Source organism: Lepeophtheirus salmonis, chromosome 6, assembly GCF_016086655.4.
Source record: "Lepeophtheirus salmonis chromosome 6, UVic_Lsal_1.4, whole genome shotgun sequence".
NCBI lineage: Eukaryota > Metazoa > Arthropoda > Copepoda > Siphonostomatoida > Caligidae > Lepeophtheirus > Lepeophtheirus salmonis.
Genome location: NC_052136.2, coordinates 25743056 through 25767677, shown reverse-complemented (window position 1 = coordinate 25767677; position 24622 = coordinate 25743056). Strand labels below are relative to the sequence as shown.

General features: G+C 29.4%; 2 protein-coding genes across 3 annotated transcripts; one reads left to right on the top strand and one right to left on the bottom strand.

The window, feature by feature from the left end:
* Positions 1-24104, top strand: Dh31 (diuretic hormone class 2). Of its 2 annotated transcripts, XM_040715040.2 has the most exons (5): positions 72-229; positions 16015-16145; positions 18549-18638; positions 19459-19503; positions 23188-24104. In XM_040715040.2, exons 1-5 carry the CDS (start codon positions 128-130, stop codon positions 23336-23338), a joined length of 519 nt encoding a protein of 172 aa, XP_040570974.1. In that variant the 5' UTR covers positions 72-127; the 3' UTR covers positions 23339-24104. The 2 variants fall into 2 exon arrangements, with proteins under 2 accessions (XP_040570975.2, XP_040570974.1); XM_040715041.2 differs by lacking the exon at positions 19459-19503 and having other exon boundaries at positions 1-229.
* LOC121120195 (uncharacterized) lies at positions 10110-12765 on the bottom strand. The gene is made up of 2 exons (XM_040715039.2): positions 11653-12765; positions 10110-11578 (listed from the first exon to the last, which is right to left on the bottom strand). Exons 1-2 carry the CDS (start codon positions 12661-12663, stop codon positions 11378-11380), a joined length of 1212 nt encoding a protein of 403 aa, XP_040570973.1. The 5' UTR covers positions 12664-12765; the 3' UTR covers positions 10110-11377.
* Positions 24105-24622: the final 518 nt, after the last annotated feature.

Sequence of the window (24622 nt, the reverse complement as noted above, 5' to 3'; positions counted from 1 at the left end):
GTCAAACTGCGATTCCTCTGGATGAGGACCGTAGGAAAGAAATAAGAAGATAAATAAATAGCGTGATATGTATATAAAGCTCAAAAAGGAAGTAGAAGGTCTAGGAGGATTCACAAACTCTTTTAACATGACGCCCGGAGGATCATCATCATTATTATTAAAGAACTCAGGAAAGAAGAAGGATTTTGTAGTTCCTCATTCATCACTTTGGAATCATAGACATCACAAGGTAAGCAAGCAAGCAAGCAGAGAAAAATATTTGTATAATATGTTATACCTTACTTCCATCTACAATATATTACTAAATGCCTTTTCCGTAGTTGTGTATGTATTAAGCTAATTTATAAAATGTATTTGCTCAAGTGCAAAGGACCAATTATGGAATTCCTTAATTTAATATCCCTGTACATTAAATACATGCATTAACTACGAATAAGTCGATGCATTTTGAAATAAGAGAATTAATTATCAGCTTTCATGAATTCCGTGGGTGCCACTAAGAACTAGCTATTATTTCAATTAGGAAATCCTTTTTAAATTATGTGCAATATTCTAATAAGAAATAGTCCTTAAAAGCCTCTCAAAAATGTAAGTTATTGTGCAAATTATTTTATGCATGTACTCGGTTTAGTACAAATTCCATCAGTTCTGATTTCGTTACATATATGTTACAGATATAGCCAGACCTTGGTATATCCAAGGAGAGTCACTCAAAATTACATGAGACCAGGGACAATGAATTTTCTTTGAGGGATGACTAATTTACGGATTTATTCATGATTTTTTATTTATTTTGTAGGACTTTTTTTCATTGAAGATAATATAATTCATTTAATATTAGGATTACATTCCACTGACTGTAACAGCTATAGATCAGGGGGCTCATTTGAAAATATTAGTCAAGCTTGCTATCTAACAAATACTGAGTACGAATATATTTGTCCTCTGTATTGAAAGAGACCAAATAATTATACAAAACGAAAGACAAATATATTCAACAGCATAACAAACAAATTTAAAATAATAAAAATACTTTTTATGAGCACTAATGAATGAGGAAAATGCTGTGGTGTTCACGTCGTCAATGCACTTCCGTACTGAGGGAAATCAGCACAAAAATCTTCCGTATCGAGCAGTTTAAACTCGAGAATCTAGCATATGGTCGCCATTCTGTAGTTTTAGGATAATATAATTTAAATTATGTTTTTACTTCAGTCGGAAGGGGCACAATACATTTTAAATGGGTGCTATCCCCAAATATCCCCGAGTACTTACAACACTTTATATTTAGTACAATTTTTTAATTTGGGATCCTTTTATTAATAAAGCCCCACACCCAATTATAATATGAAATGTTATTTCGTGTCCCTCGAATGATCAAGTAGATACAATTATCCTAACTCTGTTCGTAAAGTATTCCTAAAGATCCATTTTTATTATTCATCTGACAAGTTATCCATTAGATATATTAAGTTCTACACAATTTGCACCTTTCCAGAAAGTGTTAAGTAATGATGATTAGTTATTTTTAAATTTAGATAGGATTAAATTTTTTTATAAAGGATATGTAGAAGGGATAGGCAACACTTATAAACTGATGAATAGTGTTATTTGTATGTACCTTTATAATAGATATAGGCAACCCACACATTAAGAAGGACAAATCTTGTTACATATTTATATTTCAGTTAAAATTCGTATATTAACTTTATAATGTATGTTATAAAGTCTATTTGATATACAAGAATAGCCACTAGAACGCCCTCTATGCAATCAACCCCTGAAAGATCTCAAATTTTAAACATTAAGAAATAGTAAAATTTATGTTGATAAATTCTAATTACTTCGGGGCATCATTTTATTGTGATATAAACTATGTTTTGAGCTTGGATTTCTAACACTTTATCATTTTTTAGTCATGATTATCGTTTAAAATCCTATTGAGTTATGCTAAGATACTAGCACCGTACATATACAGACAAGCCGTGACGGAAATTAAACCGTCCGTGTATAAAGTAGACTCCCTGTTTTTGGGTTTATATTTTTTTCTCCCTTCACAAAGATCTTTTCTGCTGGGGATAATAAAAAAACTGACCCTCAGACATTTAAGTTTAGAAAAAAGTTTTTTTCTGGTCAAAATTGTTTAGTTTTAGGCTTTTTGTACCACGATTCCAAATATGAGTTAAAAGTCGTACTCCTTATATTTTTAAGTATTCCATTTATCAGTTAAAAATATTGTAATCAGTTTGATAAAACAGGGAAATCGAAAATCATTGAGCACTTAAAGAAATAAGGCGCACATTATTTTTAACTGATAAACCAAATACTAAAAAATATATAAAGTACGACTTTTAACTCATATTTAGAATTGTGGTATAAAAGGCTTTAAAGTAGTCTATTTTTACTGAATAACATCAAATTTGGAACTGTAGTACAAGAACCCCAAAATGGCCAATTTTCATCCAAAAGTACAATTTTTCCAAAATAAAATTACTAAAGAGTCCCCTTTTTTGATAATCTCTAGCAAATAATGTATTTGTGCTGTAGGAGATAAACATTACCCAAAACCGGGGCAATTTAACGTACAGAGTCACAATTTAATCCTTCAAGCACTATTTAAAAAAATTAATACCATTATACATAAATGAATGTAAATAATCACTTATTATTTGCGTAAATATGTGCCCCTAATGAATTTTAAATTCAAATAATATGCTTATACTTTAATTTAAAATGTCAAATCAGAATTGAAATGCTAATAAAATTCAACACTTTCCTCTTTTTTTTTCTTTCCATTCAAAACATTCTTTTTGATATGTAAAGTTTGTTTCAAATATTTAAAAAATTCATATACATATTTATTCGCATTTATTTAAGAAGGATATATAGAGAAGTATAAAAAATGGATACATAAACAAATCATCTCTCATCTGATGAAGTCACTTTAATATATATACAATTTACACACCAGGAGTCAAAGGATTTTTTGAGACCATCAAGGATTTGGGTCATAAAAAATTAATTATCTTTAGATTTTAAATTAAAAATTGAGATCCCAGTAAAAATAATCAAACAAAAGCTTAAGCATGACCATTGTGGTCAATGTGCCGGGTCAACACAAAAAATATATATTGACCAAAAATTCAAAATCAGATAAATTACCAATTTATACGCACCGTTATTTCATTGACTTATTTTATGGGCTCCACATTATAATTTCCAGATTAGGTTAAGATACTTCGGAATATTAAATATAGTATCAAGCTTTCAATTGGTATATGACCCTTTTCGTAGTCACGATATGGTCTTTGAAATAAGATATATTTTGTTTAACAACTGTTATATAATTGTTTAAAAATGTAAATACAGGGTCGGTTTAGGTAAATCCAGACTATCTTTAACTGCATCCTGATCAGTAAGGGAAGGAAGCATAGGTCCGAAATTTTATTTACAAGTTTTAATAATAATTGTATGTATGAAGAAAAGAAAAAAAAATCATTTAATGTGTCTGGCATTTTCCCCAATCATTTGCTCGATACGCTTCCTAAAGGATTTGCAGTCCTTAGCCACGTCCGCAGGGAGACTCTGTCCTATTACTTGATGATGGAGTCAATGCTGTTGTGTGAATTTGCAGAAACCTTCCTCTATAACTTCCCCTGAATGAAGTAATGCATGGAATTCATATCAGAGGAGTTAGAGAGGCAGGTCTGAGATCCCAAAATGGCACTTTCTTTTCTTTTAAAAAGTTTTTAAGCTTATGGGTCTTGTGAGAGGGATCCGAGTCTTGTTTGAAATGGGAACTCGACACCATTGGCCTCAGCTATCATACAAGGTATCCCTTGGTCAGACAGAAGTTCACAGTACCTGTTGGCACCAACCATCTCTTATGACTTAAAAAAAAAGATGGGGGCATGACGCTACCGTTGCTCCCAGTGACTCCAAGGTCATGTTGCTGGTCGGAAAATTGGTTTTAAAGACGTGGGGACATTAGTGATTTCTATAGAAAAACATCTTTTTTTTTTTATGGTGTGGGATCTGTCAACAGTTCATAGTTTATCTTCCATCGGTTAGCTTTACTTTTGTTTGTAAGGGTATATATTTTTTAGATGGGGCATGACTGTATCCTCAGGTAAGTGTTTATGGCCCTAGAGATTGTTGTAAGGCTTATTTAGCACTTTTTGGTAAGAACGTTAATTGGACTCCCATGAGATGTCTTCACAGTCCGTTTCAGGTCTACTAGAAATATGGGAGTGGGTCTTTTATTAATACGGGACTTGTTGGTTTTTCACTTATATGCCCCCTTTTCAAGCCAATTCGATGATGGTGTTCCTCCAGGTCTCCTCCATCGTAAATACTTGTTTCAAATTAGATCTGAGAATGTTTTGGATTCAGTTCTATTTAATGTATTATCTGTGTGGCCATACATAAGCTATAAAAAAATAGTTTCTCAGCAATAAGTCACATTAATTTTCAAGAAAAAAAATAGAAAATAAAAACAATAACGTTACATGTAAACTTAAAAAAGGGCCCAAAGATGAATTAAGAAAATGAAAGATACTTTAAAATCATACAAAAACAATCATAAACAACGGGTTTTTTCACTTCAATATACACAACACTTCTTTTCTCTAATTTCGGTCAATTATAGGCTATGTATTCAAATATGTGGAAACATTTGACATACCCAAGAATATCTTCAATATTTAAAAACGTTCATTTAATTTATGAGACCTAATTGACCCCAATATAATCTATCAATTTCTAATTTTTTCATTGTTGATGAATCTTTGCTACTTCAAGTCCCGTTTGCGACGACTCCTCCGAAGGAACAATCCAAATAATTAGGTGATAAAAAAAAAAAAATTGCTGAATAATACAAATTTAATTAAGATTCAATTATTTCAAAAAAGAACCATTCTAGTTTTCTTTCGTATTGATAGACCAACAATAGAGAGGATAATTTTCTCGGTCTTTAGTAATTTAAATAATTTTGTTATTGTAAGTATTTAAAGGAAATGTATATCTACAAAATTTCAAGGATAATTTAATCAGCTTGTTGGTACATCACTCAGGTCCTTGTAGATACACTTTCCCTCAAGCCCCTCTCAGTCATGTCCGTGAATTTGTTTGAGGTATAAATATTATTGTAAGCAGAATTTTTTAATACTTAATCAATTTTAGGCTGATAAGTAAAATGAAATTTTGCAACTAAGTATAGTGAGAAAGGAATTTTTTGAATAATAGAAAACCCAACATTTAAATTTGAAATTTGAAGAATGACAAATTATACTGATTATAAGATTTATCTTGACTCTTTAACTATTTTAAGCTATGGTTTAACTCATTTATCATACAGAACATATGTTATTGCAAGGAGTAAATATATTAAAAAGTATATTCCTTCCTTCAAAATTGAGTGCCCTACGTATTCTTACTCTTCAAATAAGGCTCTTTAACTCATTAATAACCATTGTTTCCAAAGAGGAAACTATTACAATTTATGTTTAAAGCAAAAGTAAGTTATTTTGGAACCATTTTCTTACCTTGACATGTCCTTCTAAGGATTTATGTTCAATCATCATTCTATTAAAGCCGATGTTTGATAAAAATGATCTATTTTAATTTGGGCAAATAAATAAAGTAAGCAGCTCAAATTTTGTTGCAGCCTGGTCTGGAAATCCTAGGCCGGTCTAAGGTCTTAATAATTTTACCTAATTGGGCTCAACTGGACCGATCTTTTAGTAACATTATGTCTATAAAAAATGCCTTTATCTGGTTCCTCATCATTTTGAGTGAAAAAATTGAACACATCTTACCATTTGACAAACGAAAAAAAGTATACTCAAATTTATAATAATCATTTTGATCTAATTATAATAAACCAACTGCATATACTGATTTAAAAATAATAATTATAATTATTAAGGATAAAAGTTTTTTTTTTTTAACTTCATTATATTTTTTAAATAAAAGATACACAAATATAATTTAACGAACTTTCAACAAAGTTATCATTATTTTTCATTTTGTGTAGAGCTATTGTGAAATTTGTTACAATTCAATTTCATTATTTAGTGTTAGGTACGTAATATTTCAAAAAGAGTCCCATAACCTTTCTCGCATTCCTTTTGCTGATAATAACAAATATTAATTAATTATTTTTGTGGAATAATGAAGAGTTTGGAGATGTAATCAAAAGCGATTTAATCTTCGTAATTAGGTTTTTTTTCCTCATTAGTTGCACTTGCTTCCATTAATACATTTGTGCTCCTTGTAGATTTATCTGATGCTTTGCACGTCTCATTAACTTTTTTTCATTTCTAATATCTCACTTGCACACTTTTATTGTGATAATGATGGGGTTTCGGCATAGATTAAGAAACTTAAAGGAAAAAAATGAAACATAAAAAATATATTCAACCAGAATGTTTACCCATTCATGCAACCTTCATACAAAATATATTAATGATAACAAGGGATAATTAACCTGCAACTTTTCTTTATAAGTATCCTACTTCATAACAATAACTGTAGATAAAAAATGAACTTAGTGTTGTAATTTTTTTAAAACTAATCACCCTTTAAGAAGATAATTTTTTCCCGAATGAATATATTATTCACCACTCTCATTAGAGGAGTGGCTCTTAACCTTAAAAGTTTTCTTTTTCGTAGTATTTTTTTTTGTTTTTTGCAGCAGAATAAAACATTTAATATTTAATTTTTTTTTCAAAAATGGTAATTTTTTGTGAATAGATTTCGATTTGTAGAAATTTTTTCCCATCAATTTAATATTTTAATTTTTTTTACAAAAAATTTAACTTTTTGTGAATAACTGTAGATTTTTTAAATTTTTATCCAAGAAAAATTCATAATGGAAATGTAATTTTTAAATTTTTTTCCAAAAAATTTAATTTTCTTATATTGAAATTCTAACTTTTCTTTTCACATGTATGCAAATGGTGGGCCTTGATAAAAAACACCGTATTCGGTAAACCAAGACTATGATTATTCAAATTCAAACTAAAGGATAGTCATTTTCCAATCTTAAACTACCTTATCCCTTAAAATAATGTCAAATGCACAATCAGCTCTTTAATAGTCTAAGTAATTGTCTATAAAACTTTCAAAGTGATGAATGTACTATCAAAATTATTGACAAAATATCAATATATACATCTACTTGTTTATATATTTATGTATATAACATTAATTTCATTTAAAAAATTAATTAAAACTAATAACAACTTTTATTACTAGCATAATTTGCCAAAGGGTAATACTGTAAATACATTAATTAAAAAAATCTTACATAATCATATGTACCCATGTAGACGTTCTAACTTGTAGCTTGCAAAAATAAATACATAAAAGAAAATGTTTTCTTTTATGTACCTACTCATATATAAACTTGACTTTAAAGTTTGTTATTTTATGAAGGAGAGGCGTTATACTATAATAAATACAAGTATAGTTGAAGGTTTTATAAATAAACTATTATCTACTATCAGTCAGTCTATGAAACAATAGTTATCTCTTCATGTTTTGAAGCAGCAACAATTTGACGCGGTAGACTATTTTCACTTGATATTAGGATCGTTGATGTCGGTCATCTTGGGGAAAGGAATCAACAACTGAGTTAGTTGATAATTAAAACCTTTTTTTCATTAAGATCAAGGAAAATGATGAACAACTACCGTTTATTTAGATATCAAAATTGGAATAAAAAAATAATTTGGTTTAGATTTTTAGGATCTATCAATAATATCTCTCACTAACATCAAATTTTAATTAACATCAGTCCTAATAACTATTAAAATTATGCAATAACATCATTATACATTCTTATTTAAGGGTATCAGATTTTTTTCCTAATTACCAAATTTTTCTCGTCCTTAATCGATTCAAAGCAAAAATAGCTGTACAAAGTTTACAATTTCATAGTGATTTGAAGTACCTAAATAGTTTATTTTATTCCAATATTACAGCAACGCTTTGCCATTATGAAGTATTCGATATATATATTTTTCATTTTCAAGACATTTAGTAAACTTTTTCAAGTTTTTTGAAAATTACTCCCTTTTATTTAATAAAAATTAATTGCTTTAAATTTATAGTGCATCCTCTGACGTTAGTGAAAACGCTTTTTTTTTATGGAAATAAAAATTAATTTATTTCCCTACTTATTGCTCAGCTTTTAATTATCGGATCTAAGAAATATCTTGAAGTCAGTCTATATGGAAAATTTAGAATTTCTTCTTTTAGGAGTGACTAGCATTCGAATAATTCCTACTCGTATCATTTTTATCCGGGAATGGACATAGATAATTTTGTGTATCGTTTCATTGGTGATGAGTCAAGGTCAGTTCAAATATTTGATCCATCATGAATGACAAACTGTTTTCACCTTCTTTTTTTCTATAATATTTATACAGATCTTTAATAAATGACTCATAATAAAGTCATAGAAATAAGTAAGGAAAAGAACAGAAAAAAAAAATTAGAGGTATTTATAATACTGAGTGAAAAGAAACTTATGCAATCATTTCTTTTTTTATCTTAAACTTGGTAAACACTAGAGAATATATACTTATTGTTATTGGTATTTAAGAAAAATAATAATAAATCATAGAAAGCCATGGACTTTAAGTGGTATAAAAAAAGTTCATATAGAAGGATGAGTAAAAAGAAGTAGAAGAATAATTTAAAATACTTTCTTGACTTTTTCTTCCTATACACCATATAAAAATATTCGAACATTTCCTCTAGGAATTGTTATATATTTCATTCACTCATATTCTAATTCAAAGTTTCTAATGAGTAATAAGAAAATTTGCTATGTATTTTTGCCAGCTGTTTCTCTGTCTCACTAATATATTGGCTCTAATTTCATAGTGTTGTAAGCTTAGAACCAATGTAAAACGACATTATGAATATATCTAACCCAGAAATATGTTGTTGGCATATAGATAACTATTATATATAAGTACTAGCATATTTGCATAGGATTTTTACAGCTATATGTTAGCGTTATTTAATCATGAATTGATTCTTATCTGTAATAGTATTTTTTACACAGTTGCCATTTAATTCTAAAATTATAGTTAGTAGTTTTTTTGCTCAGCATTTGTACCTTAGTACTTTAGTTTGCTATATGCTAGCGTTGAGCATTGAAACGCTTCGCAAGGAATATTTGAGAAAGTTGGTGGAGTTAACTTCTTTATAGCTGATTTTAAACCCTTTTTATATGCTTGGAAAAAAAGCTCATATATGTTTGTTTATGAGACGATATGGTGTCTATTTTTCTTCCTTGTAGCAATATTTCCTTATTCACTCCACTATTCCTTCAAAAAGTTAAAAAAAAAAAAGCCAGAAACTATGTACTTGTATAGTTTATGAAATTCTTCCCATCTAATTACTTTTCTTTATTCTTTAATAGCATTTAATACTTCACAAGGTTTAATTTTTGTTCAACAAATAAATGTTCAAGCCACTAATATAGAAGCTACTCAACAGGGCAATGGTTTCATATTTTTTGTTGGCAGTTTAGAGTTATCATATAGCAGATAACTTTTTTTTACAATTATTGCCCTCCCCCGCCACCCGCTTTCTATAATACGAGGGCTAAAATAACAGGTAATAATAATTCAACAATTGATAAAAATAACATGTTAAATTATCTTAATAGTGATGGGATGATAATGCTTTGTTTCAAATAAAAAAAAAGGATATATTTGAAAAGATAAAAGCTGCATGAGCTCTCCTTCAAGTATCATTCAGTCGTTTGTTATGTGTAAGCTCAATAAAGAACTGAGTTTGTATACAATATACGAAATCTCTACTGCATTGCTCGTAGAAATAAATGCCCAACATCAATTGGTTCCTCCCAAACACGGATTTATTATTCAATAATTGTTGTATACAGCTTCACAAAAACTAATGAAAATGCAACCAATCAAGCGCTCAGAACAATGATAAGGAGAGGGGAAACAGAAAAATCTGGGATAGTCAAGGAAATAAAGCGTAAAGTAGTGTCACTCCGTATCATGAGTAGTTGGAAAATATACAGCTGACAAAAAAAGATATTTCAAATAAGTATGTCAACAACCTTGTTAGGTAGAAACTCAGTTTCTTTTTATTATTATAAAAAGGACAAGAAAGCCTTTTTAACGAATTGTACACAGATTTAAATTAAATGAGACGATGAAAAGTTCTATTGTAGATAGCTTGACATGAATATTTATTGTAACTTGAAGATATCTGTCTAAATATTGACAAATTTATATTATTTATACTCTCTCTACATTTCATACATCCCATTCTTCTTTACTATATATTTATTAAAACTTATCTATAAGTTGAGGTAAATTCTTTTATGTACTAATTATAGTATACACATACAATAAATAGGAAGAACCAAGCATAACAATAATCATAGTCATAGTAAATGGTTGGTAACTCTATGATCATGTTATTAAATTCGGAAAAAATATACATAAAAAATATTCCCAAACCACAAGAGTCATTTCTATTCTATATATGTATATATAATTTAGGTAGCAAGAAACAGTTTGTTTTTCGAAGGGGGTATGCTCTATATCTATGTGAAGGTATCTTAATGTATTTTATTTGTTAATATCTATTAGTTTCTTAATTTTACTTTAAGCTACCCTATTACAACACCAAAATATGGATTAAACTCCGATTAATAAATGATCATTATTTCTCTTTAGTAAGAAACTACAAGTAGTACTAATGGACTCGTTTCTACGGCTTCGAATCTCAAATGTTCCTTTCATTTACTCAAAATAATGAATGAAATATTCATGCAGTTTTTAAGTGATGCATATAAAGTGTATTATTGTTATATAGGTTCATAAGTGGTGAGTTAACGCAAAAACAAAAATCCAGAATCAGAGTCTAATTCATTTGTATACTTAATAAATACATACAGTTTACTATTTTCGCTCAATTGCAGGCTTTATATTCCAATTTATTGGGATAAGTTGAGATACCCAATGATGTTAACTATAGTTTACATACTTCATTTGATTTATGAGTGGGTTAGTTTGTCCCTGAGTTGGCCTTGTTAAAAAAAACAAAAAAACTTTTCAATTTGATTTACATTGATTGGGCAATGCTTTTTTGCTACTTTATTTTGCAAATTCCAAATTATGGTGGCGCCTCCAAATGTTTCAACAAAATAATTAGTTGATAGAAATGGACGATAATTCATCATTGAAGAATGCAAATGTAATCCAGACTCAATTTGATAAAAACTGTTCTAGCTTACTTCATTGTTGACAGCCCACATATGTAGTATATAGATTATTGACATCCATCTCTCTCTCTCTCTCTCTCTCTCTTTTGAACACAATCTTTATAAAATCTTATTTTCTAGGGCTTCTTCATGGATGTCAATGATTAATTTAAGGAAGTCCGGATTATTTTGGGCCATTTTGAGACTCAGTGTCTCCATTTGATTACATGATTTTTCTTGTTCCTCATTTATGGCCTTGTCAGATATTTCAAAGGTGTAGTCCCCTTCTTGCTTATTTGCATGCAACTCGCCAAATAAGATCTGAAAAGAAGGATTTACATATGTATATTGTAAGATAATTTAAAATGACTCTCTTTTGAAGGGTTTACACTTACACTGATCAGTGTGCTCTGTAATAGAAACCGATGTGCCTCAAACTCTCTATATTCGCCACAAAACTTCTCATAGGGATATATTCCTTTTATCTCCAGACCTTCTTCTTCTATATGAAGACTCAAACGTTCATAATAGTACTTTAATAAATAATTCAAATGTTTTTTTCTGTATGAGGGATCCAAACATGTACCCAGTACGTGGGATACATCTCTAACCGGAGTGTTCATGAGCAGCATTTGCCAGTCAATGACACAGATATCCACCAATTCCTTGTTTTCGTCATATTTAAAGAGGAAATTATTGGTCCAACAGTCTCCATGGTTAATGACAGTAAAATCATATTCCTTGTTTTCGTAAAATTGCTTGCTAATCTCTGGGACTCGAGATTTAAAAGGGCCTAACTTATCTGCCAAATCTGAGCGACCTCCAAATATAAGTGCAGATTCGTTGCTTTTCATCAAGGAATAAAAAATAAAGTCCAAAGACTCCATGTCCATCTTTTCATTCATATGGAACATGTTCAAAATCTTTTTCTTGATCTGGACGTTTATTAAAAGCTTATGTGAGGAAGCATGGAGTATGGAGAGCTGATTCAGCATTAGCTCAATGTGTTGAAGACTCATATTAATTTTTTCGGAGCAAAGAGCATATTTTTTTTTGCAGAGATTCTCCATAAAAATAACTCCTTGTTCATTGGAAACGTAGTAGGGCCTTGGAACTTTTAATCCTTCGCCTAAGAGTGGCAATAAATCCAAATAAAATCGGCATTCCCTTTCGAAAATATGCCATTTCTTCATCATTTCAGATTTAGACTCGTCAATGGACTTACACATGTACTCAAAGGTCCTCACTTCTCCCTCAATCTCTGCTTCAACAGAAATAGCCTTTATTTTACAAATAAAGTTATCCCCTTTCTTCGATCCAGGGGTTTCTTTGACTCCCTTAATTTGAACATCCTTCTCACTCTTGTTAAGCTCTGTGAGCAAGGCTTTCTGTACATGGAGCTCCATGGTCGAAGACACTTGTAGAAGTGATCGACGATAGGTTACAAACAATTGAGGAAGGAAATTGATTTATATACATATTACGTATTATATATGCATGCATGTACTAAAATTGAAACAGAGGCGAGAGAAGCTTCAATGTACGTGTATGTACATGAAAAACTACAATAGGCATACACTGCTGTATGGAATACATATTATATATTTATAACAGTGGAAAAAGGATGCTTTATAATAATAAAATACCAATACATGCTTATTAAAAAATGAAAAAAATACGATATTGATAAATTGTTACAAAAATTATCTACTTCTTTGAATTTGAAAGGAATGTCTTTCAAATTTTGCCTATTAAATATATGACAATATATCAATTTACATGAGGAAAAATATTTCTTGCATAATATTAAAAATGTATTAAAATAATTGTGAGAGTCATACACTTAAAAATAAACAAAAAAAACATACAATATACTGATGATAGTCAACAAATAACCATACTAGACTTTTGAAATGCTTATCAGATATTCGATTATGGTTAAAAATGAAATAACTTTTGTATTTGTATATTTTTGGTAAACTATGCATTTCGGAGAAGATAAGGTTGTGTGATGTTTTTGCATTCATTTCCCCTTAAATTTGTATTATCTTCATAAAATAATGCTCTTCATTTTTTTTTCTTCAAAGAACTATAATTTTACTAAATGCATCAAAAACCCCTCAATATCATTTGGAGGCATATAATATTATATTAATAATATATACATCAAGTAATAGAATATGCAATAAAAAAGTATTAAATTACATTTAATTATAAAAAAAACCCTTTATGTGAAATTTTCAACCTACACCTAGGTGGGTATGTAAAATTCATAGACTGGTATAAGGAATTTATTAATAATATAGATTTATCAATAAGCCCCCTCTCCTCATTATTTATATTTAAAAAAATGATAAATGATACAAAAAAAAATCACAAAAAAGGAATAAAAAAATATATTTATAAATAAAAATCGTTAAAAACTCATTTTATTATGTACAATATACCTAGTGGTCCATTAAAATCTGAACACTTTGAATTTTAAATTTAAAAAAGAAAAAATGAATAAACAATAGAATTTCAACAAAATTAATACTATAAATAGATGTTTGTCTGAGCTCTTTTAATCATCAAGTATCTATACTTATGGGCAATGATGGCTTCCAAACAGCGGCAGAAGGCCTAGCAACCACTTAGGATATAATCCCGTAGTGTCTTAGTGCTGACTGAACTTTAAAGAATCATTCAAAAGAGTCTTACAATTGAGGAGATAGGTTTCTTTCTTTGCTGGTGTCAAAAGTGGCCTCTACACCCTCACAAGGCTCTTTAATCCCCCTTCTTTGATAGCTCTCTGGACATTCTGGCCCAGAGATCTCGTGTATGGGACCTCATAGACTTGGGGGGAGTGGCATGAGTTGTTTTCTTTCATTCCTACTGATCAAGCTTGGCCTGTTTCAAAAAGATATTTCTTCCTTTCTAACGTTTTGGACTTGCTGACGGCGTAGACGGTAGTCCTGGAGACCTGAATTGCACGTAAGTTAGAGAGCTCAAATTTGTGTTTTTTTTAAACAAATTGTTTCTGCTTAGATATAAAAAATATGAATTAATTTTATTCACTCAACCTTTATTAATTATTGAATTAATTTAAGATTTTAATGGACGACCCGGTACATTATAATCATAGAAAATAAATAAATAAAAGGATAAAAATAGATAATTAATCATCAAGTTATTTATTTTTAGGTTGATGATAATGTCTTAATTATGAAAGGTGGTGCTGATAAAATAATCAATCATTTAAAATTTGATTTATTATCTGTTCTACGCATCTTTATTCTGCGTTCATCATAAATTTATTCGTCTTTTAAACTTTATCCTACTTAATTAAACTTTAAACCTCTGCTCCTCAAAAAAAAAAAATCTATTATGTTTATACCTTAACATACGAGTAGTTTATTTTGTTTTTGAACCAAGGTTGTTGGTCTAAAATTGCTATGAAATTCAATTGTTGCAATTTTTTAATACTATGGAAATAACCGTGGTGTGAAATGAGGAGGACTATTTGACTTATTAGGACAATAAGCACTCCCCAGATACTTCAAAATATACGAACTCTCAACCTCCTACCCCTCTTTTCAAGATCCTCCAAAGTGGTAATGGGACATTAGCGTTGTTTCCTTCTATTTATTATTTAGTAAACAAAGCGAGAGAGAGAGTAATAATTGACATAATTAATAGACCAGTAGTTTTTTTTTTTTTTTTTTGTTTGCTAGTTTAGATTATAAGTTATTCTTAACCTTAGATTTACACAATAAAAAATTGTATGAACAATTTTTGCTTAGCATCCTTCATTATAGGCATAACATTGAAAATGATTTGTTTAAATAGTTAATATGAATAAACAACAAGGGATGTATCAATTTAGAATACTGTAAATCGGATGTGTCTTTTTTGCTTGATAGTTTTGAAATATGATTTGTCATAGTATGTAACTAGCCCATCAACATAAAAAAAGCAAGGATGTTGTTTTCCATTCAAAATTAGTCTGATTACATTAGTAATTTATAATCATCAACTATTAACTATTTTCCATTTCCAAATCCGACCTATTCCGCTTAATCCTTCGAAGAAGCTGCAAATTGTAATTAAATGCCGCATTTAAAAGAAAACAATAATATAAATTATATTAGAAATACCATATTGGAGTAAAAAAAAAAATTACCAATCAAATGAAGTTTTTCATCTTTCCTAATACCACTGGTTATCTGAAACCATTCCATAAATTTAAATAGAATTATATTAGTTTGCAAATAAAGTAATTGTTAATTTTACTGACTTTTGCTCAAGATTGTTATTTATGTTGACGCATCACATATATAAATATGTGGAGTAAATAAAAGATACTAAAAGTTATAATATTACAAAAAAAATCGTTAAAAGCAATTAGTTGCGAATCAAAGTAGGGTGAAAAAGGAGATTGATATATTAAGGAACATTTTTCTGAAGACATTGTATTGATGCACCACATACGCTTAAGAATAAGTAATTTAAATGGTTAGAATTTCCTGACTATGATTGCTTTAAATTGTTCACTTAAAAAAAAACTTAATGAATTTACTCAAACGAAACAAGTATTTAAAGCCTCATACTTATCCTTTCTAATCCGCAGAAGGAAAAATAAGCTCTAAAAAAGATTCAACATTATGAATGTACATATATTACATAAATGAACAATTACTTGCATATCATATTCATTACCATAATTTTGAAAGAACGACTTGTTGAATTAATAAACTACTTTTTTTTTTCATTTTCAGGCAATGAATATTCGTTATGGACATTTCATTATAGGAGCCCTCTTTTTTTGCTTAATAAGTCTCCAAACGGTCTCCTCTTCCTCATTCTTCGTCGATATTCCACAAGGAGATCAATTACCTGGACGAAATGAGTAAGATACCTTCCATTTTAAAGTCAATAACAAGAAAGACATTTAATCAAAAGTATATTGGTATTTTGACCAATGACGTCCCAATTCCTTACTACGCGATAATCCAATCTTTTTACGGTTTACAATGTAATTTCTGTGGATATTAAGAAGAGCTGATAAGCTTATTAAATCTATATTTAATAGGTGTATGCTCTTGATATTAAAGGATCAAAGTTTTAATTTATGTACAAAGAAATGAGGGTCGGAAATTTTGATAAGTGGGCGCTGTTGTTTTTTTCTCAACAACCACAATTTATTTTTATATTTTTTTAATTAAAAAAAACTTTGGTTATTAATATCTAATAGGTAGACTCCACTTTGGGTGTAAATCCGGATTAATTAGTCAAATGAAAAGCTATCGCAAAATAAATTTAACAATAAAAAATCCCTGAGACACTTTATTAAAGGGCGTAAGTACTTTTAATTACCCACCTATTCATCTAAGTAAGGTAATAAATATAAATAAATCTTATCCTCAAATGATATGGGGATATTTGAACTAATCGATGACTATTTTTTATGGATTATATAATCATTGCCAAAATAAAAATATATATATATTATACAAAAGTAACCCACTTATAAAAATCCTTACAGGGTTCGTTTGGAATAATAATTTAGTATCTTTATAGTCGAAACATTATAACTGCATTTTTGATCAAAATTTCTATTAAATGTCAATTAATTTAAACAGCTTTTGGCTACAAAATAAATACTCATCAATTTTGATGTCATTAAGTGTGAAACATATTATATTAGTTAATAATAAATCAATGGCAACGATTACATCTCTTACTTAAAAATAAATAAATAAAAAACAATAGAACTACTAAAAATCGAAAAAATTAATTAAATTCACCAAACTTGATTAAAAGTTTCAAAATATACAAATAATTACATGAAAAACATGTTTCAGGGTCATATTAAAAAGTTTTGAGGTAACGTGTAGTTTCAACAAAATTTAAATGAGTTTGATAAATTTTGGGGTAGAGAAAATACCAGTTCACAAACGAATATATTTTCTTTGTGGTATTATATATAGATATTAGTGTTGAGACTCGGTCCTAAAATGAATTTATATTTGCTTCGGTCTTAAATGATTTTTTTCAGACTGATAAGGACAGATATTACGAACCAGGATACGATCTCAGAAGGTAAAACCAAATTTAATCGTTTTCAAATCGTAGACCGATGTTCCCTCATTTATGACCTTTACAAATATGATTTATTTAATCAATTTAGCTTTGTATGACGTTATTGTGTCTCTGTAAACAATTGGGAAACACACAACACGAAATAAACAATTCATCTATTGAATCGTTCTAGACGTATAAACGTGATTAAACATCACGTTTGAATCACGTGATGAAAAAATTTGCTTCCCTAATCATCATCAACTCATGATCCTCGAAAAAGAGGACACATCAATATTTTTATTTCTTTGTTGCTCCTATAGGGAAATAAATGGTAAATCCTATTGGAAAGATATTAATGGTCGATAAATCTTATCAGGATTAGATAATCATTTCCTTTTGTGAGATCCAAACTAGGTTTTGTTTCATCAAGAAGCATTTATTGAGCAGCTATGGGAGAAAAGCAAATGTACTTGTGTGTGAAATACATACTTTTGGATTATTAGAGGGAAGTACCCATAGATAAAGTTCCCTAAGATAAAATAGATATTAATCCTTTTATGTGGTGAGAGCCTTACTCCTTGAAAAATATACCAGAAATTTCTTACAAACTATCTTTTAAAATTGTGTTGTAAATTACTTTGAAAGATAAATTTTCATCCCATCACACTCCTCATTTACAGATCTCAACTCTTCTTCCAAAAGAAGAGGGGAAAGGGCCCAAAATTATATATAAGTTAGCCAGTGTCGTCACTCAACATTTTAACTAACTATTTGCCTATTTTCTATAGTTGGACAGAGTACAATCCTACTAAAATACAGCTTTACACTCTACTTGCTTTGTTAGTTATCGATTCTCATCTACTACTTGTAGTCCAGCACTTTGTAAAGATTGGCTATCTACAGACTGTTTTAAACATGGATTTTTCTCACTGACAAATAAAATTACACTATAATTTATTGCCTGCTTTCGATGACCATATTCCCATAATTTTTGAAACCCATTTCTAAGAGCAAGTCAATATATTTAGGTGATTATTTTTGCCCACTGAATCTCTTCATTTCGAGACTAGTTCAAGCTTAGAAATAATAAATGTGTCCAGTACTTATAAAACGATTAACCATTGCCCCCTCTGAAGATGCTATGTGTGAGTTCACCTCAAGAGTTTGAACTTGATGTAACCGTTCCTTTAGTCAATTTATATTATCGATATGTATTCTTTTTTTACAGATATGCAGCTAATTTGGTACACAGAGACCCTGAATTTGTATATAACATGCTTAGTAAACTAAGGAAAAGCATCCTTAAGCCTCTGGTCAAGTAAGTGCATCCACAGTTTGTTCATTTACTTATTTATCTATAAATAAATTCCTTTCCAAATCTTAAAAGTCAAATAATATCTTAATTATTCCTTGTTAAAATATGGTTAATGTTCTATCACAATGCAACTCATTTTTCTCTTGTTCCTAATAATGACATACCTTCATCCAAAATTAAACTATATAACTATAATTTCATTTAACAAATGATTAACTAATTCAAGAGACACAAAACTGAATCAGCTTTCATAAATGGCTTAAGATACTAGGACTAAATAATGAATATACATTCATATATAAATCCTATGTATATCATTTGAGTTCTCATTATTTATTTAATTAATTAATTAGATAGTTTGTAAATATGCACAAGTATATGATATTTATTGCTTTGGTTTTCATGAGCAGAGATAGAGAAAGGAAAAAATAAATGCTTTAAGCACAAAGTTCCGAAAGCATTTTTCCTTAGACGCTTGATTTATTTGCATTTCTTATACCAAAGGGACTTTTATGTACATAGAAAAACAGGCATAATCAAAGGAGGAAGCACTCAGATGGAAATAAAACTCATCACTCCCTATAAAAACGTTTAAATATACAAAATACATAAATCATTTTATAAATATCCATTTATTTTGCATCAAAATAATAAACATGTATTCAGTTTTGTCACCTCAAACATATTCACTATAGTAATTTAATTAGATATTAGAAGAACCAAATTTACATATTATAATATATATTATCACTAATGCTATGACGAATATTTTAATTTAATTCATCTATGTATTGTAACATATTTTAAATTAACCCATTTAAAGGATTAGAACCGCTGCTTTGAACACTCCTGGTCCTAGTACGGAAAGGTATATTTGAGTGAAACAATGAATGATTAAATTTATACTTATAAAATAGAGTTTTTATGAATTGGATTGATCTGATTTTTTTTACTTCGTCTTTTTTTAGAGTCCTGAATGTGATAACCATTTATTTAGTTTACATCTTTATAAAGATTCAAACAAAGGTTCCTTAAAATTGTTGTACACTTATGCACAGGTACGTAATATGGCTGAGTTCCCATTGTGAGTTTCTTTTGGCATCTCAAAAATGCGTAGAGATATTTGAAAACTTTACTTGTTGTAAATGCAGAATAATAACTGCTGAGCAATCATTACATGCAGAGCGTTTGGGTTACGACCTAAAATTGCATATAAAAGTTTGTATTAATTATATTAAGATCTGGTATATGAATACATGAGCCCTGCCTATGTAAATACAAGGTTAATTGATCCAATGTTTGAATCTTTATAAAATTATAATAAACGCATGCTTTTCATTTGCTACATTTACTAATAATGTTTTCCTCATTTTCTTTCCCTCATACGTACGGTGTGAATAGTTTTAAACCCTTGTATATTTACTATACATAATATAATATTTCATTTGTTGACTACATCCATTTTCTATTTAGATATATACGCGTGTCTCTAAAAAATGACCAAATAAAGTTTATTATAATTGAATTGATACATAGTAGAAGGGCTGTAAATCCTAAACATTTTTTAGCGTACGAGTTTTTTTGTTGTTTAATTTTTGTTTTTTAAAGCTGTTATCAGTATACTTTCATTCATGAGGAGATACTATCTAAGTATGAAAATGAAATTACGAGTGTGTGAACGAGGAAGAGTAGGACTCGGAGAAGAATTGCGGATCGACTAAGGGGGTTAATTCCACCGTATGTCCTTGCAACATAATAATCTAAGGAAGCGTCATGGAAGTTAAGCTGCTTTCTTCTCAAACATGCTTCAAATTGTGGGGGGTTAGCAAGCTCATTTTTTTTTCTTTTACATGCCATCAATGCTTACGATTTACAGCCCCAGTTATTATGTATAATTGCCGAATAATAAAAAAATAGGTCCTTTTTCATTGGATTACATGATATTTGCCCATTAAAGAATGATTTATTTTTTTCAAAAAGCCTATAAGGTAAGGATATATTCTTGTTCCCTCCCCTTTTCTCAGAGTGAGGTCATGAAAAATAATTTTCTAATATATTTATGTATTTATTGATATTGCAATCTCCATATTTCTTGATTTGCAAATCATTGTTTTAACCTTTTTTTTTTGTTATATTTTATTCGTAGTATTTTATAAATATACCTTACATATTTATGTATGTGACGTCTCAACACAAATCGCAATTTTGAGTAAAAGGATAAATGACTTTATAAATATTATGTAGGTATAGATAAAGAAATATGCATTCTTCAATGACATACTATTTAGTCAACTACTCACCGTATATTCAAATTTTTGGGATGGGTTGAGATCAGGGCCGGTTTTAGAATGACTGGGACCTGGGGCAAAGATAAATATGCTGTTTGGGGTCAATTTCTTTCTTTCCTTTTTAAATAATAAAATAAATCTTTTTTAATTCAGGTCCCATCATTAACAATAATTTTTTTAAATATAAAAATAGAAATATTACTTTTTCTCAAATGGTCTTTTTAAATATATGAGATTATTTTTATTTTAAGGCCTTTTATATAAACAAAAATATAACTTTTTCCTCTCAGAATATAAAAAGAATTTAGTCAGGGCTTATTATCAGGGTTTATTGAGCCTCCAATCAAGAGCGGGACTGTAGAATATGTATATATGCCCCCTAAAACCAGCCCTGTTGAAATACTCAGATATTTTAGCTGTATTATAGAGCCTTCATTTGATTTGTGATACTTTATTTAGATCTGATATGGCATTTCTATTTTAATTGGTCTTTAATTTCAATTTGTAACTGATGAGTGAATCAGTATACTCAAATAATGGAAATGGAAGGTCATTAATAATAATTATCAATTGGTTCATCCTGTCCAACTTTTGTGATGATATGTTACATACATACATATAAATGGTTTGATTGTGTTTTAAGTGTGAGTGTAATTGCAGTCCTACTGTTTGAAGTAACTCCTTACCTAGAGTTAAGTCTTGCAACAACTTTGATCTCTCAATATTCATTTCTACAACAAATGGAAAAAAAAAAAAAAAAAAAGAAGAGATCTATAGAAATTAAAAGAAAGTTGACAATTCAATGTTTGCAACCTTTTCATAATCATAAAATAACTTTTCGAAGCAGAGCCATATGGATTTTATATTATTTGAGTAGGGGAAGGGGGATCTCGACTCTTTCGAGTTATTTGGACAATTATCACATTGGAGGATCTTGAAAGTAGATGGAAGGTCTGATTATATGGAAAAGGTTGTGAGTTCGTCTCTTATAGATTATTATGGGGATGTAGCGCTTGGAGTCAATACGGGAACTTAAATAGGAGCCCGGAGGATGAGATCGCTTCTCATTATGTAATTGATCCCTCACCCTTACTCCAATAATATTTAATTCAGGTTACTTTGCTTAGCAAAGTTCTTTACTGATTTTGAAAAGGCTGCAAATTTAGTGTAGTGTTGGTCCTTATTTATTCTTTTCAGTCCAGTCTTAAGACCGATCTTATTGGTCCGTTAGACTGTCCGTCCTTGGAATTTTTCCTAAAAATGTGGATGGTTTATTAAGCCAAATAAAATATCTGAGAGATGTTATAACCATAACTTATTCTATTATATAACAGAATAATTAAAACAGGAAAAACACTCTCAATGACGTCCCAAGGGATCCACTTGTCCTTCTTCAACAAGTGGGACTGTACTGTACTGCAGGCCTAAATAAGGTCCGATACAACACTAGTGGCAAGTATTGAATTTCAACCTTTCGCGTACGCTGTCTCCAATTTCAGGAATAGACAGACAAAATATGACATGCGGGCAAAACTGTAAGCCATGCCCTAAGATGGATTATAAATCTCCTCTATATCATTTTACAAGCACATGGTGGCAATTTGATAACATATGTATATCTATACAAGTAAAGGTAGCTGTTGAAGGGAGGATTTCTATAATATTATATAACATGATTTAGTCAGAGATTTAACCCTCATGAGAAAAAATAATGATTAAGGTTTTTTTTGTATTTATTGTGTAATTAATGAATGTCGTAAGTATAAAAGTAATACAAATGAAATAGAGTAGTGGGATACGACTCTGTTATCACGTATCATTATCAATATCCTGGTATTAAGATTTAATGAATATCTTATTTGTACAGGTACATAGGTACATTTAGGTATATTTGTACGTATATTTACTTTCCGGCGTACCTGTTTGAACTACATACAAAGTATGTATTTTGGCTTTGATCCTAAGTATGTATCTACGATAAAAGGAATGAGATCCAAGATGGAACTGATTATGTATGTACATAGGGCTGTCAATATTGGAGGATAAGACTACTTTTTGACAAAATCGAGGGATACTTTTTTTAATTTGACATACATAGTCAAACAAATGGTATTTTATTGTTGTTGTTTTTTTACATCCTTTGATAACTGTTTTTATACATCTACATATTATACATTGTAATATTTATTTTGAATATTATAATACTTAAAGGACCATATTTATAACTCCTTTGTATTTACATAAAAATCTTTCCATTTTTTCAGCACCAAAAGAGGTTTAGACTTTGGACTCGGACGTGGTTTTTCTGGAACTCAGGCTGCTAAGCATTTTATGGGCCTTGCAGCAGCCAAATATGCTGGAGGACCTGGCAAAAGGAAAAGGAATCCATTTGAGGATATGGAGCTTCACTATTAAGAAAATAATTTTGGGGGGCCCTTATTTTCTTCTCAATATGAGCAACAATAAAAATAATCTAAATAATGCTTTTCTTCAAATTTTTGTTTCTGTTTTCATAATTTTTTTTATTATTGCATGATGTTTTATTTTTATTTTCTTCGCCTACTTTTTATGGGAAAGAGAGGGATTTTACATGTCGAATCAAAGGCATTTAGTCAAGTTTATTAATTATTCGATATAGCCATATTTTCATGTTACAAATATTTATTTAATCATTATAGTTGTTAGACTTTATATTTTTCAAATTCCTTTTTAATTTGGGGATAATCCTTTGAAGAAAATCAAAAATAATTTACTATTGAATAAAAGAACAAATCATATCTAAAATGTTATTTGATTATGTCGTTCTGATTGTAGCTTTTTTAATCCTTGTTTTTTATAAATATTTCCATCATCCACATATATACATATCCATATATCTAAGCCAACCTAATAATAAATGGAAAAGAGAGTAAAAAACAACAAATACTAATCATAATGAGCGATTAATAAAAATATATTTAGTAATATTTGTCCATCTTTCTAGAGACACCTACTTAAATAAACAGTGTACTTCACGATAATTCCACCTTCCTTTGGTTTGTAGGAACCATTCTCTGACTATTATTTTTGTATCCTTGTTTTGTCATTGTTTTTCTTCCTTTTTTGAGAGTCAGTATTAGATGATTACATATTTATTGTATCCTGTATAAATATATTTATATAATATTCTATAAAAAACACACACTTTTACAGAACTTTTTTTTATTATTTAGTTACTTCATTTTTTCGAAATTTATTAGCAGGAATTTGAGGAATCTATAGGCCGTAAAATAATAAGATCTGCCTCTATACTAAAAAACGAAAAGGGACTTGGTATCAATTTATTTTGTAGAGTTGTTATCATCATTCTTTGATTCTTTAAGAGAGAGCATCCAAACATAAAGTAATCCCTAGTGTGTTTACTCATAAAAGTCTGAGAGTAACAATGTTGATTTGTTAGGGAGCTATAGAAGCATTCGGAGTAGAATTGAGGATCGACATCCGCTTAATTTCTGATTGTATCACTTTACTTAATATGGAGTTGGATTTGTGGCTTTCCCTTCCTCCCATAGCTGCTTGCAGTTTATCTACCTTACATTAATTTTTTTCCTTGCATGCCCTACAGTTGAAAAAGTTGTGCTTAACGCATGTGCCATAAATATAAGCAGAGAATAATGACAGATGATGTAAATTTGTTCAAATTAAGAAAAAAATCAATGA

What these genes read in the sequence shown, in the direction of transcription:
- Dh31 (XM_040715041.2), top strand. Translation starts at nt 68, where the DNA reads ATGTATATAAAGCTCAAAAAGGAAGTAGAAGGTCTAGGAGGATTCACA. An exon ending in GGAATCATAGACATCACAAG is followed by an intron (nt 230 to 16,014) that starts GTAAGCAAGCAA and finishes TTTCATTTTCAG; the next exon opens with GCAATGAATATTCGTTATGG. An exon ending in ATCCTTAAGCCTCTGGTCAA is followed by an intron (nt 18,639 to 23,187) that starts GTAAGTGCATCC and finishes CCATTTTTTCAG; the next exon opens with CACCAAAAGAGGTTTAGACT.
- LOC121120195 (XM_040715039.2), bottom strand. Translation starts at nt 12,663, where the DNA reads ATGGAGCTCCATGTACAGAAAGCCTTGCTCACAGAGCTTAACAAGAGT. An exon ending in TACAGAGCACACTGATCAGT is followed by an intron (nt 11,579 to 11,652) that starts GTAAGTGTAAAC and finishes CCTTCTTTTCAG; the next exon opens with ATCTTATTTGGCGAGTTGCA.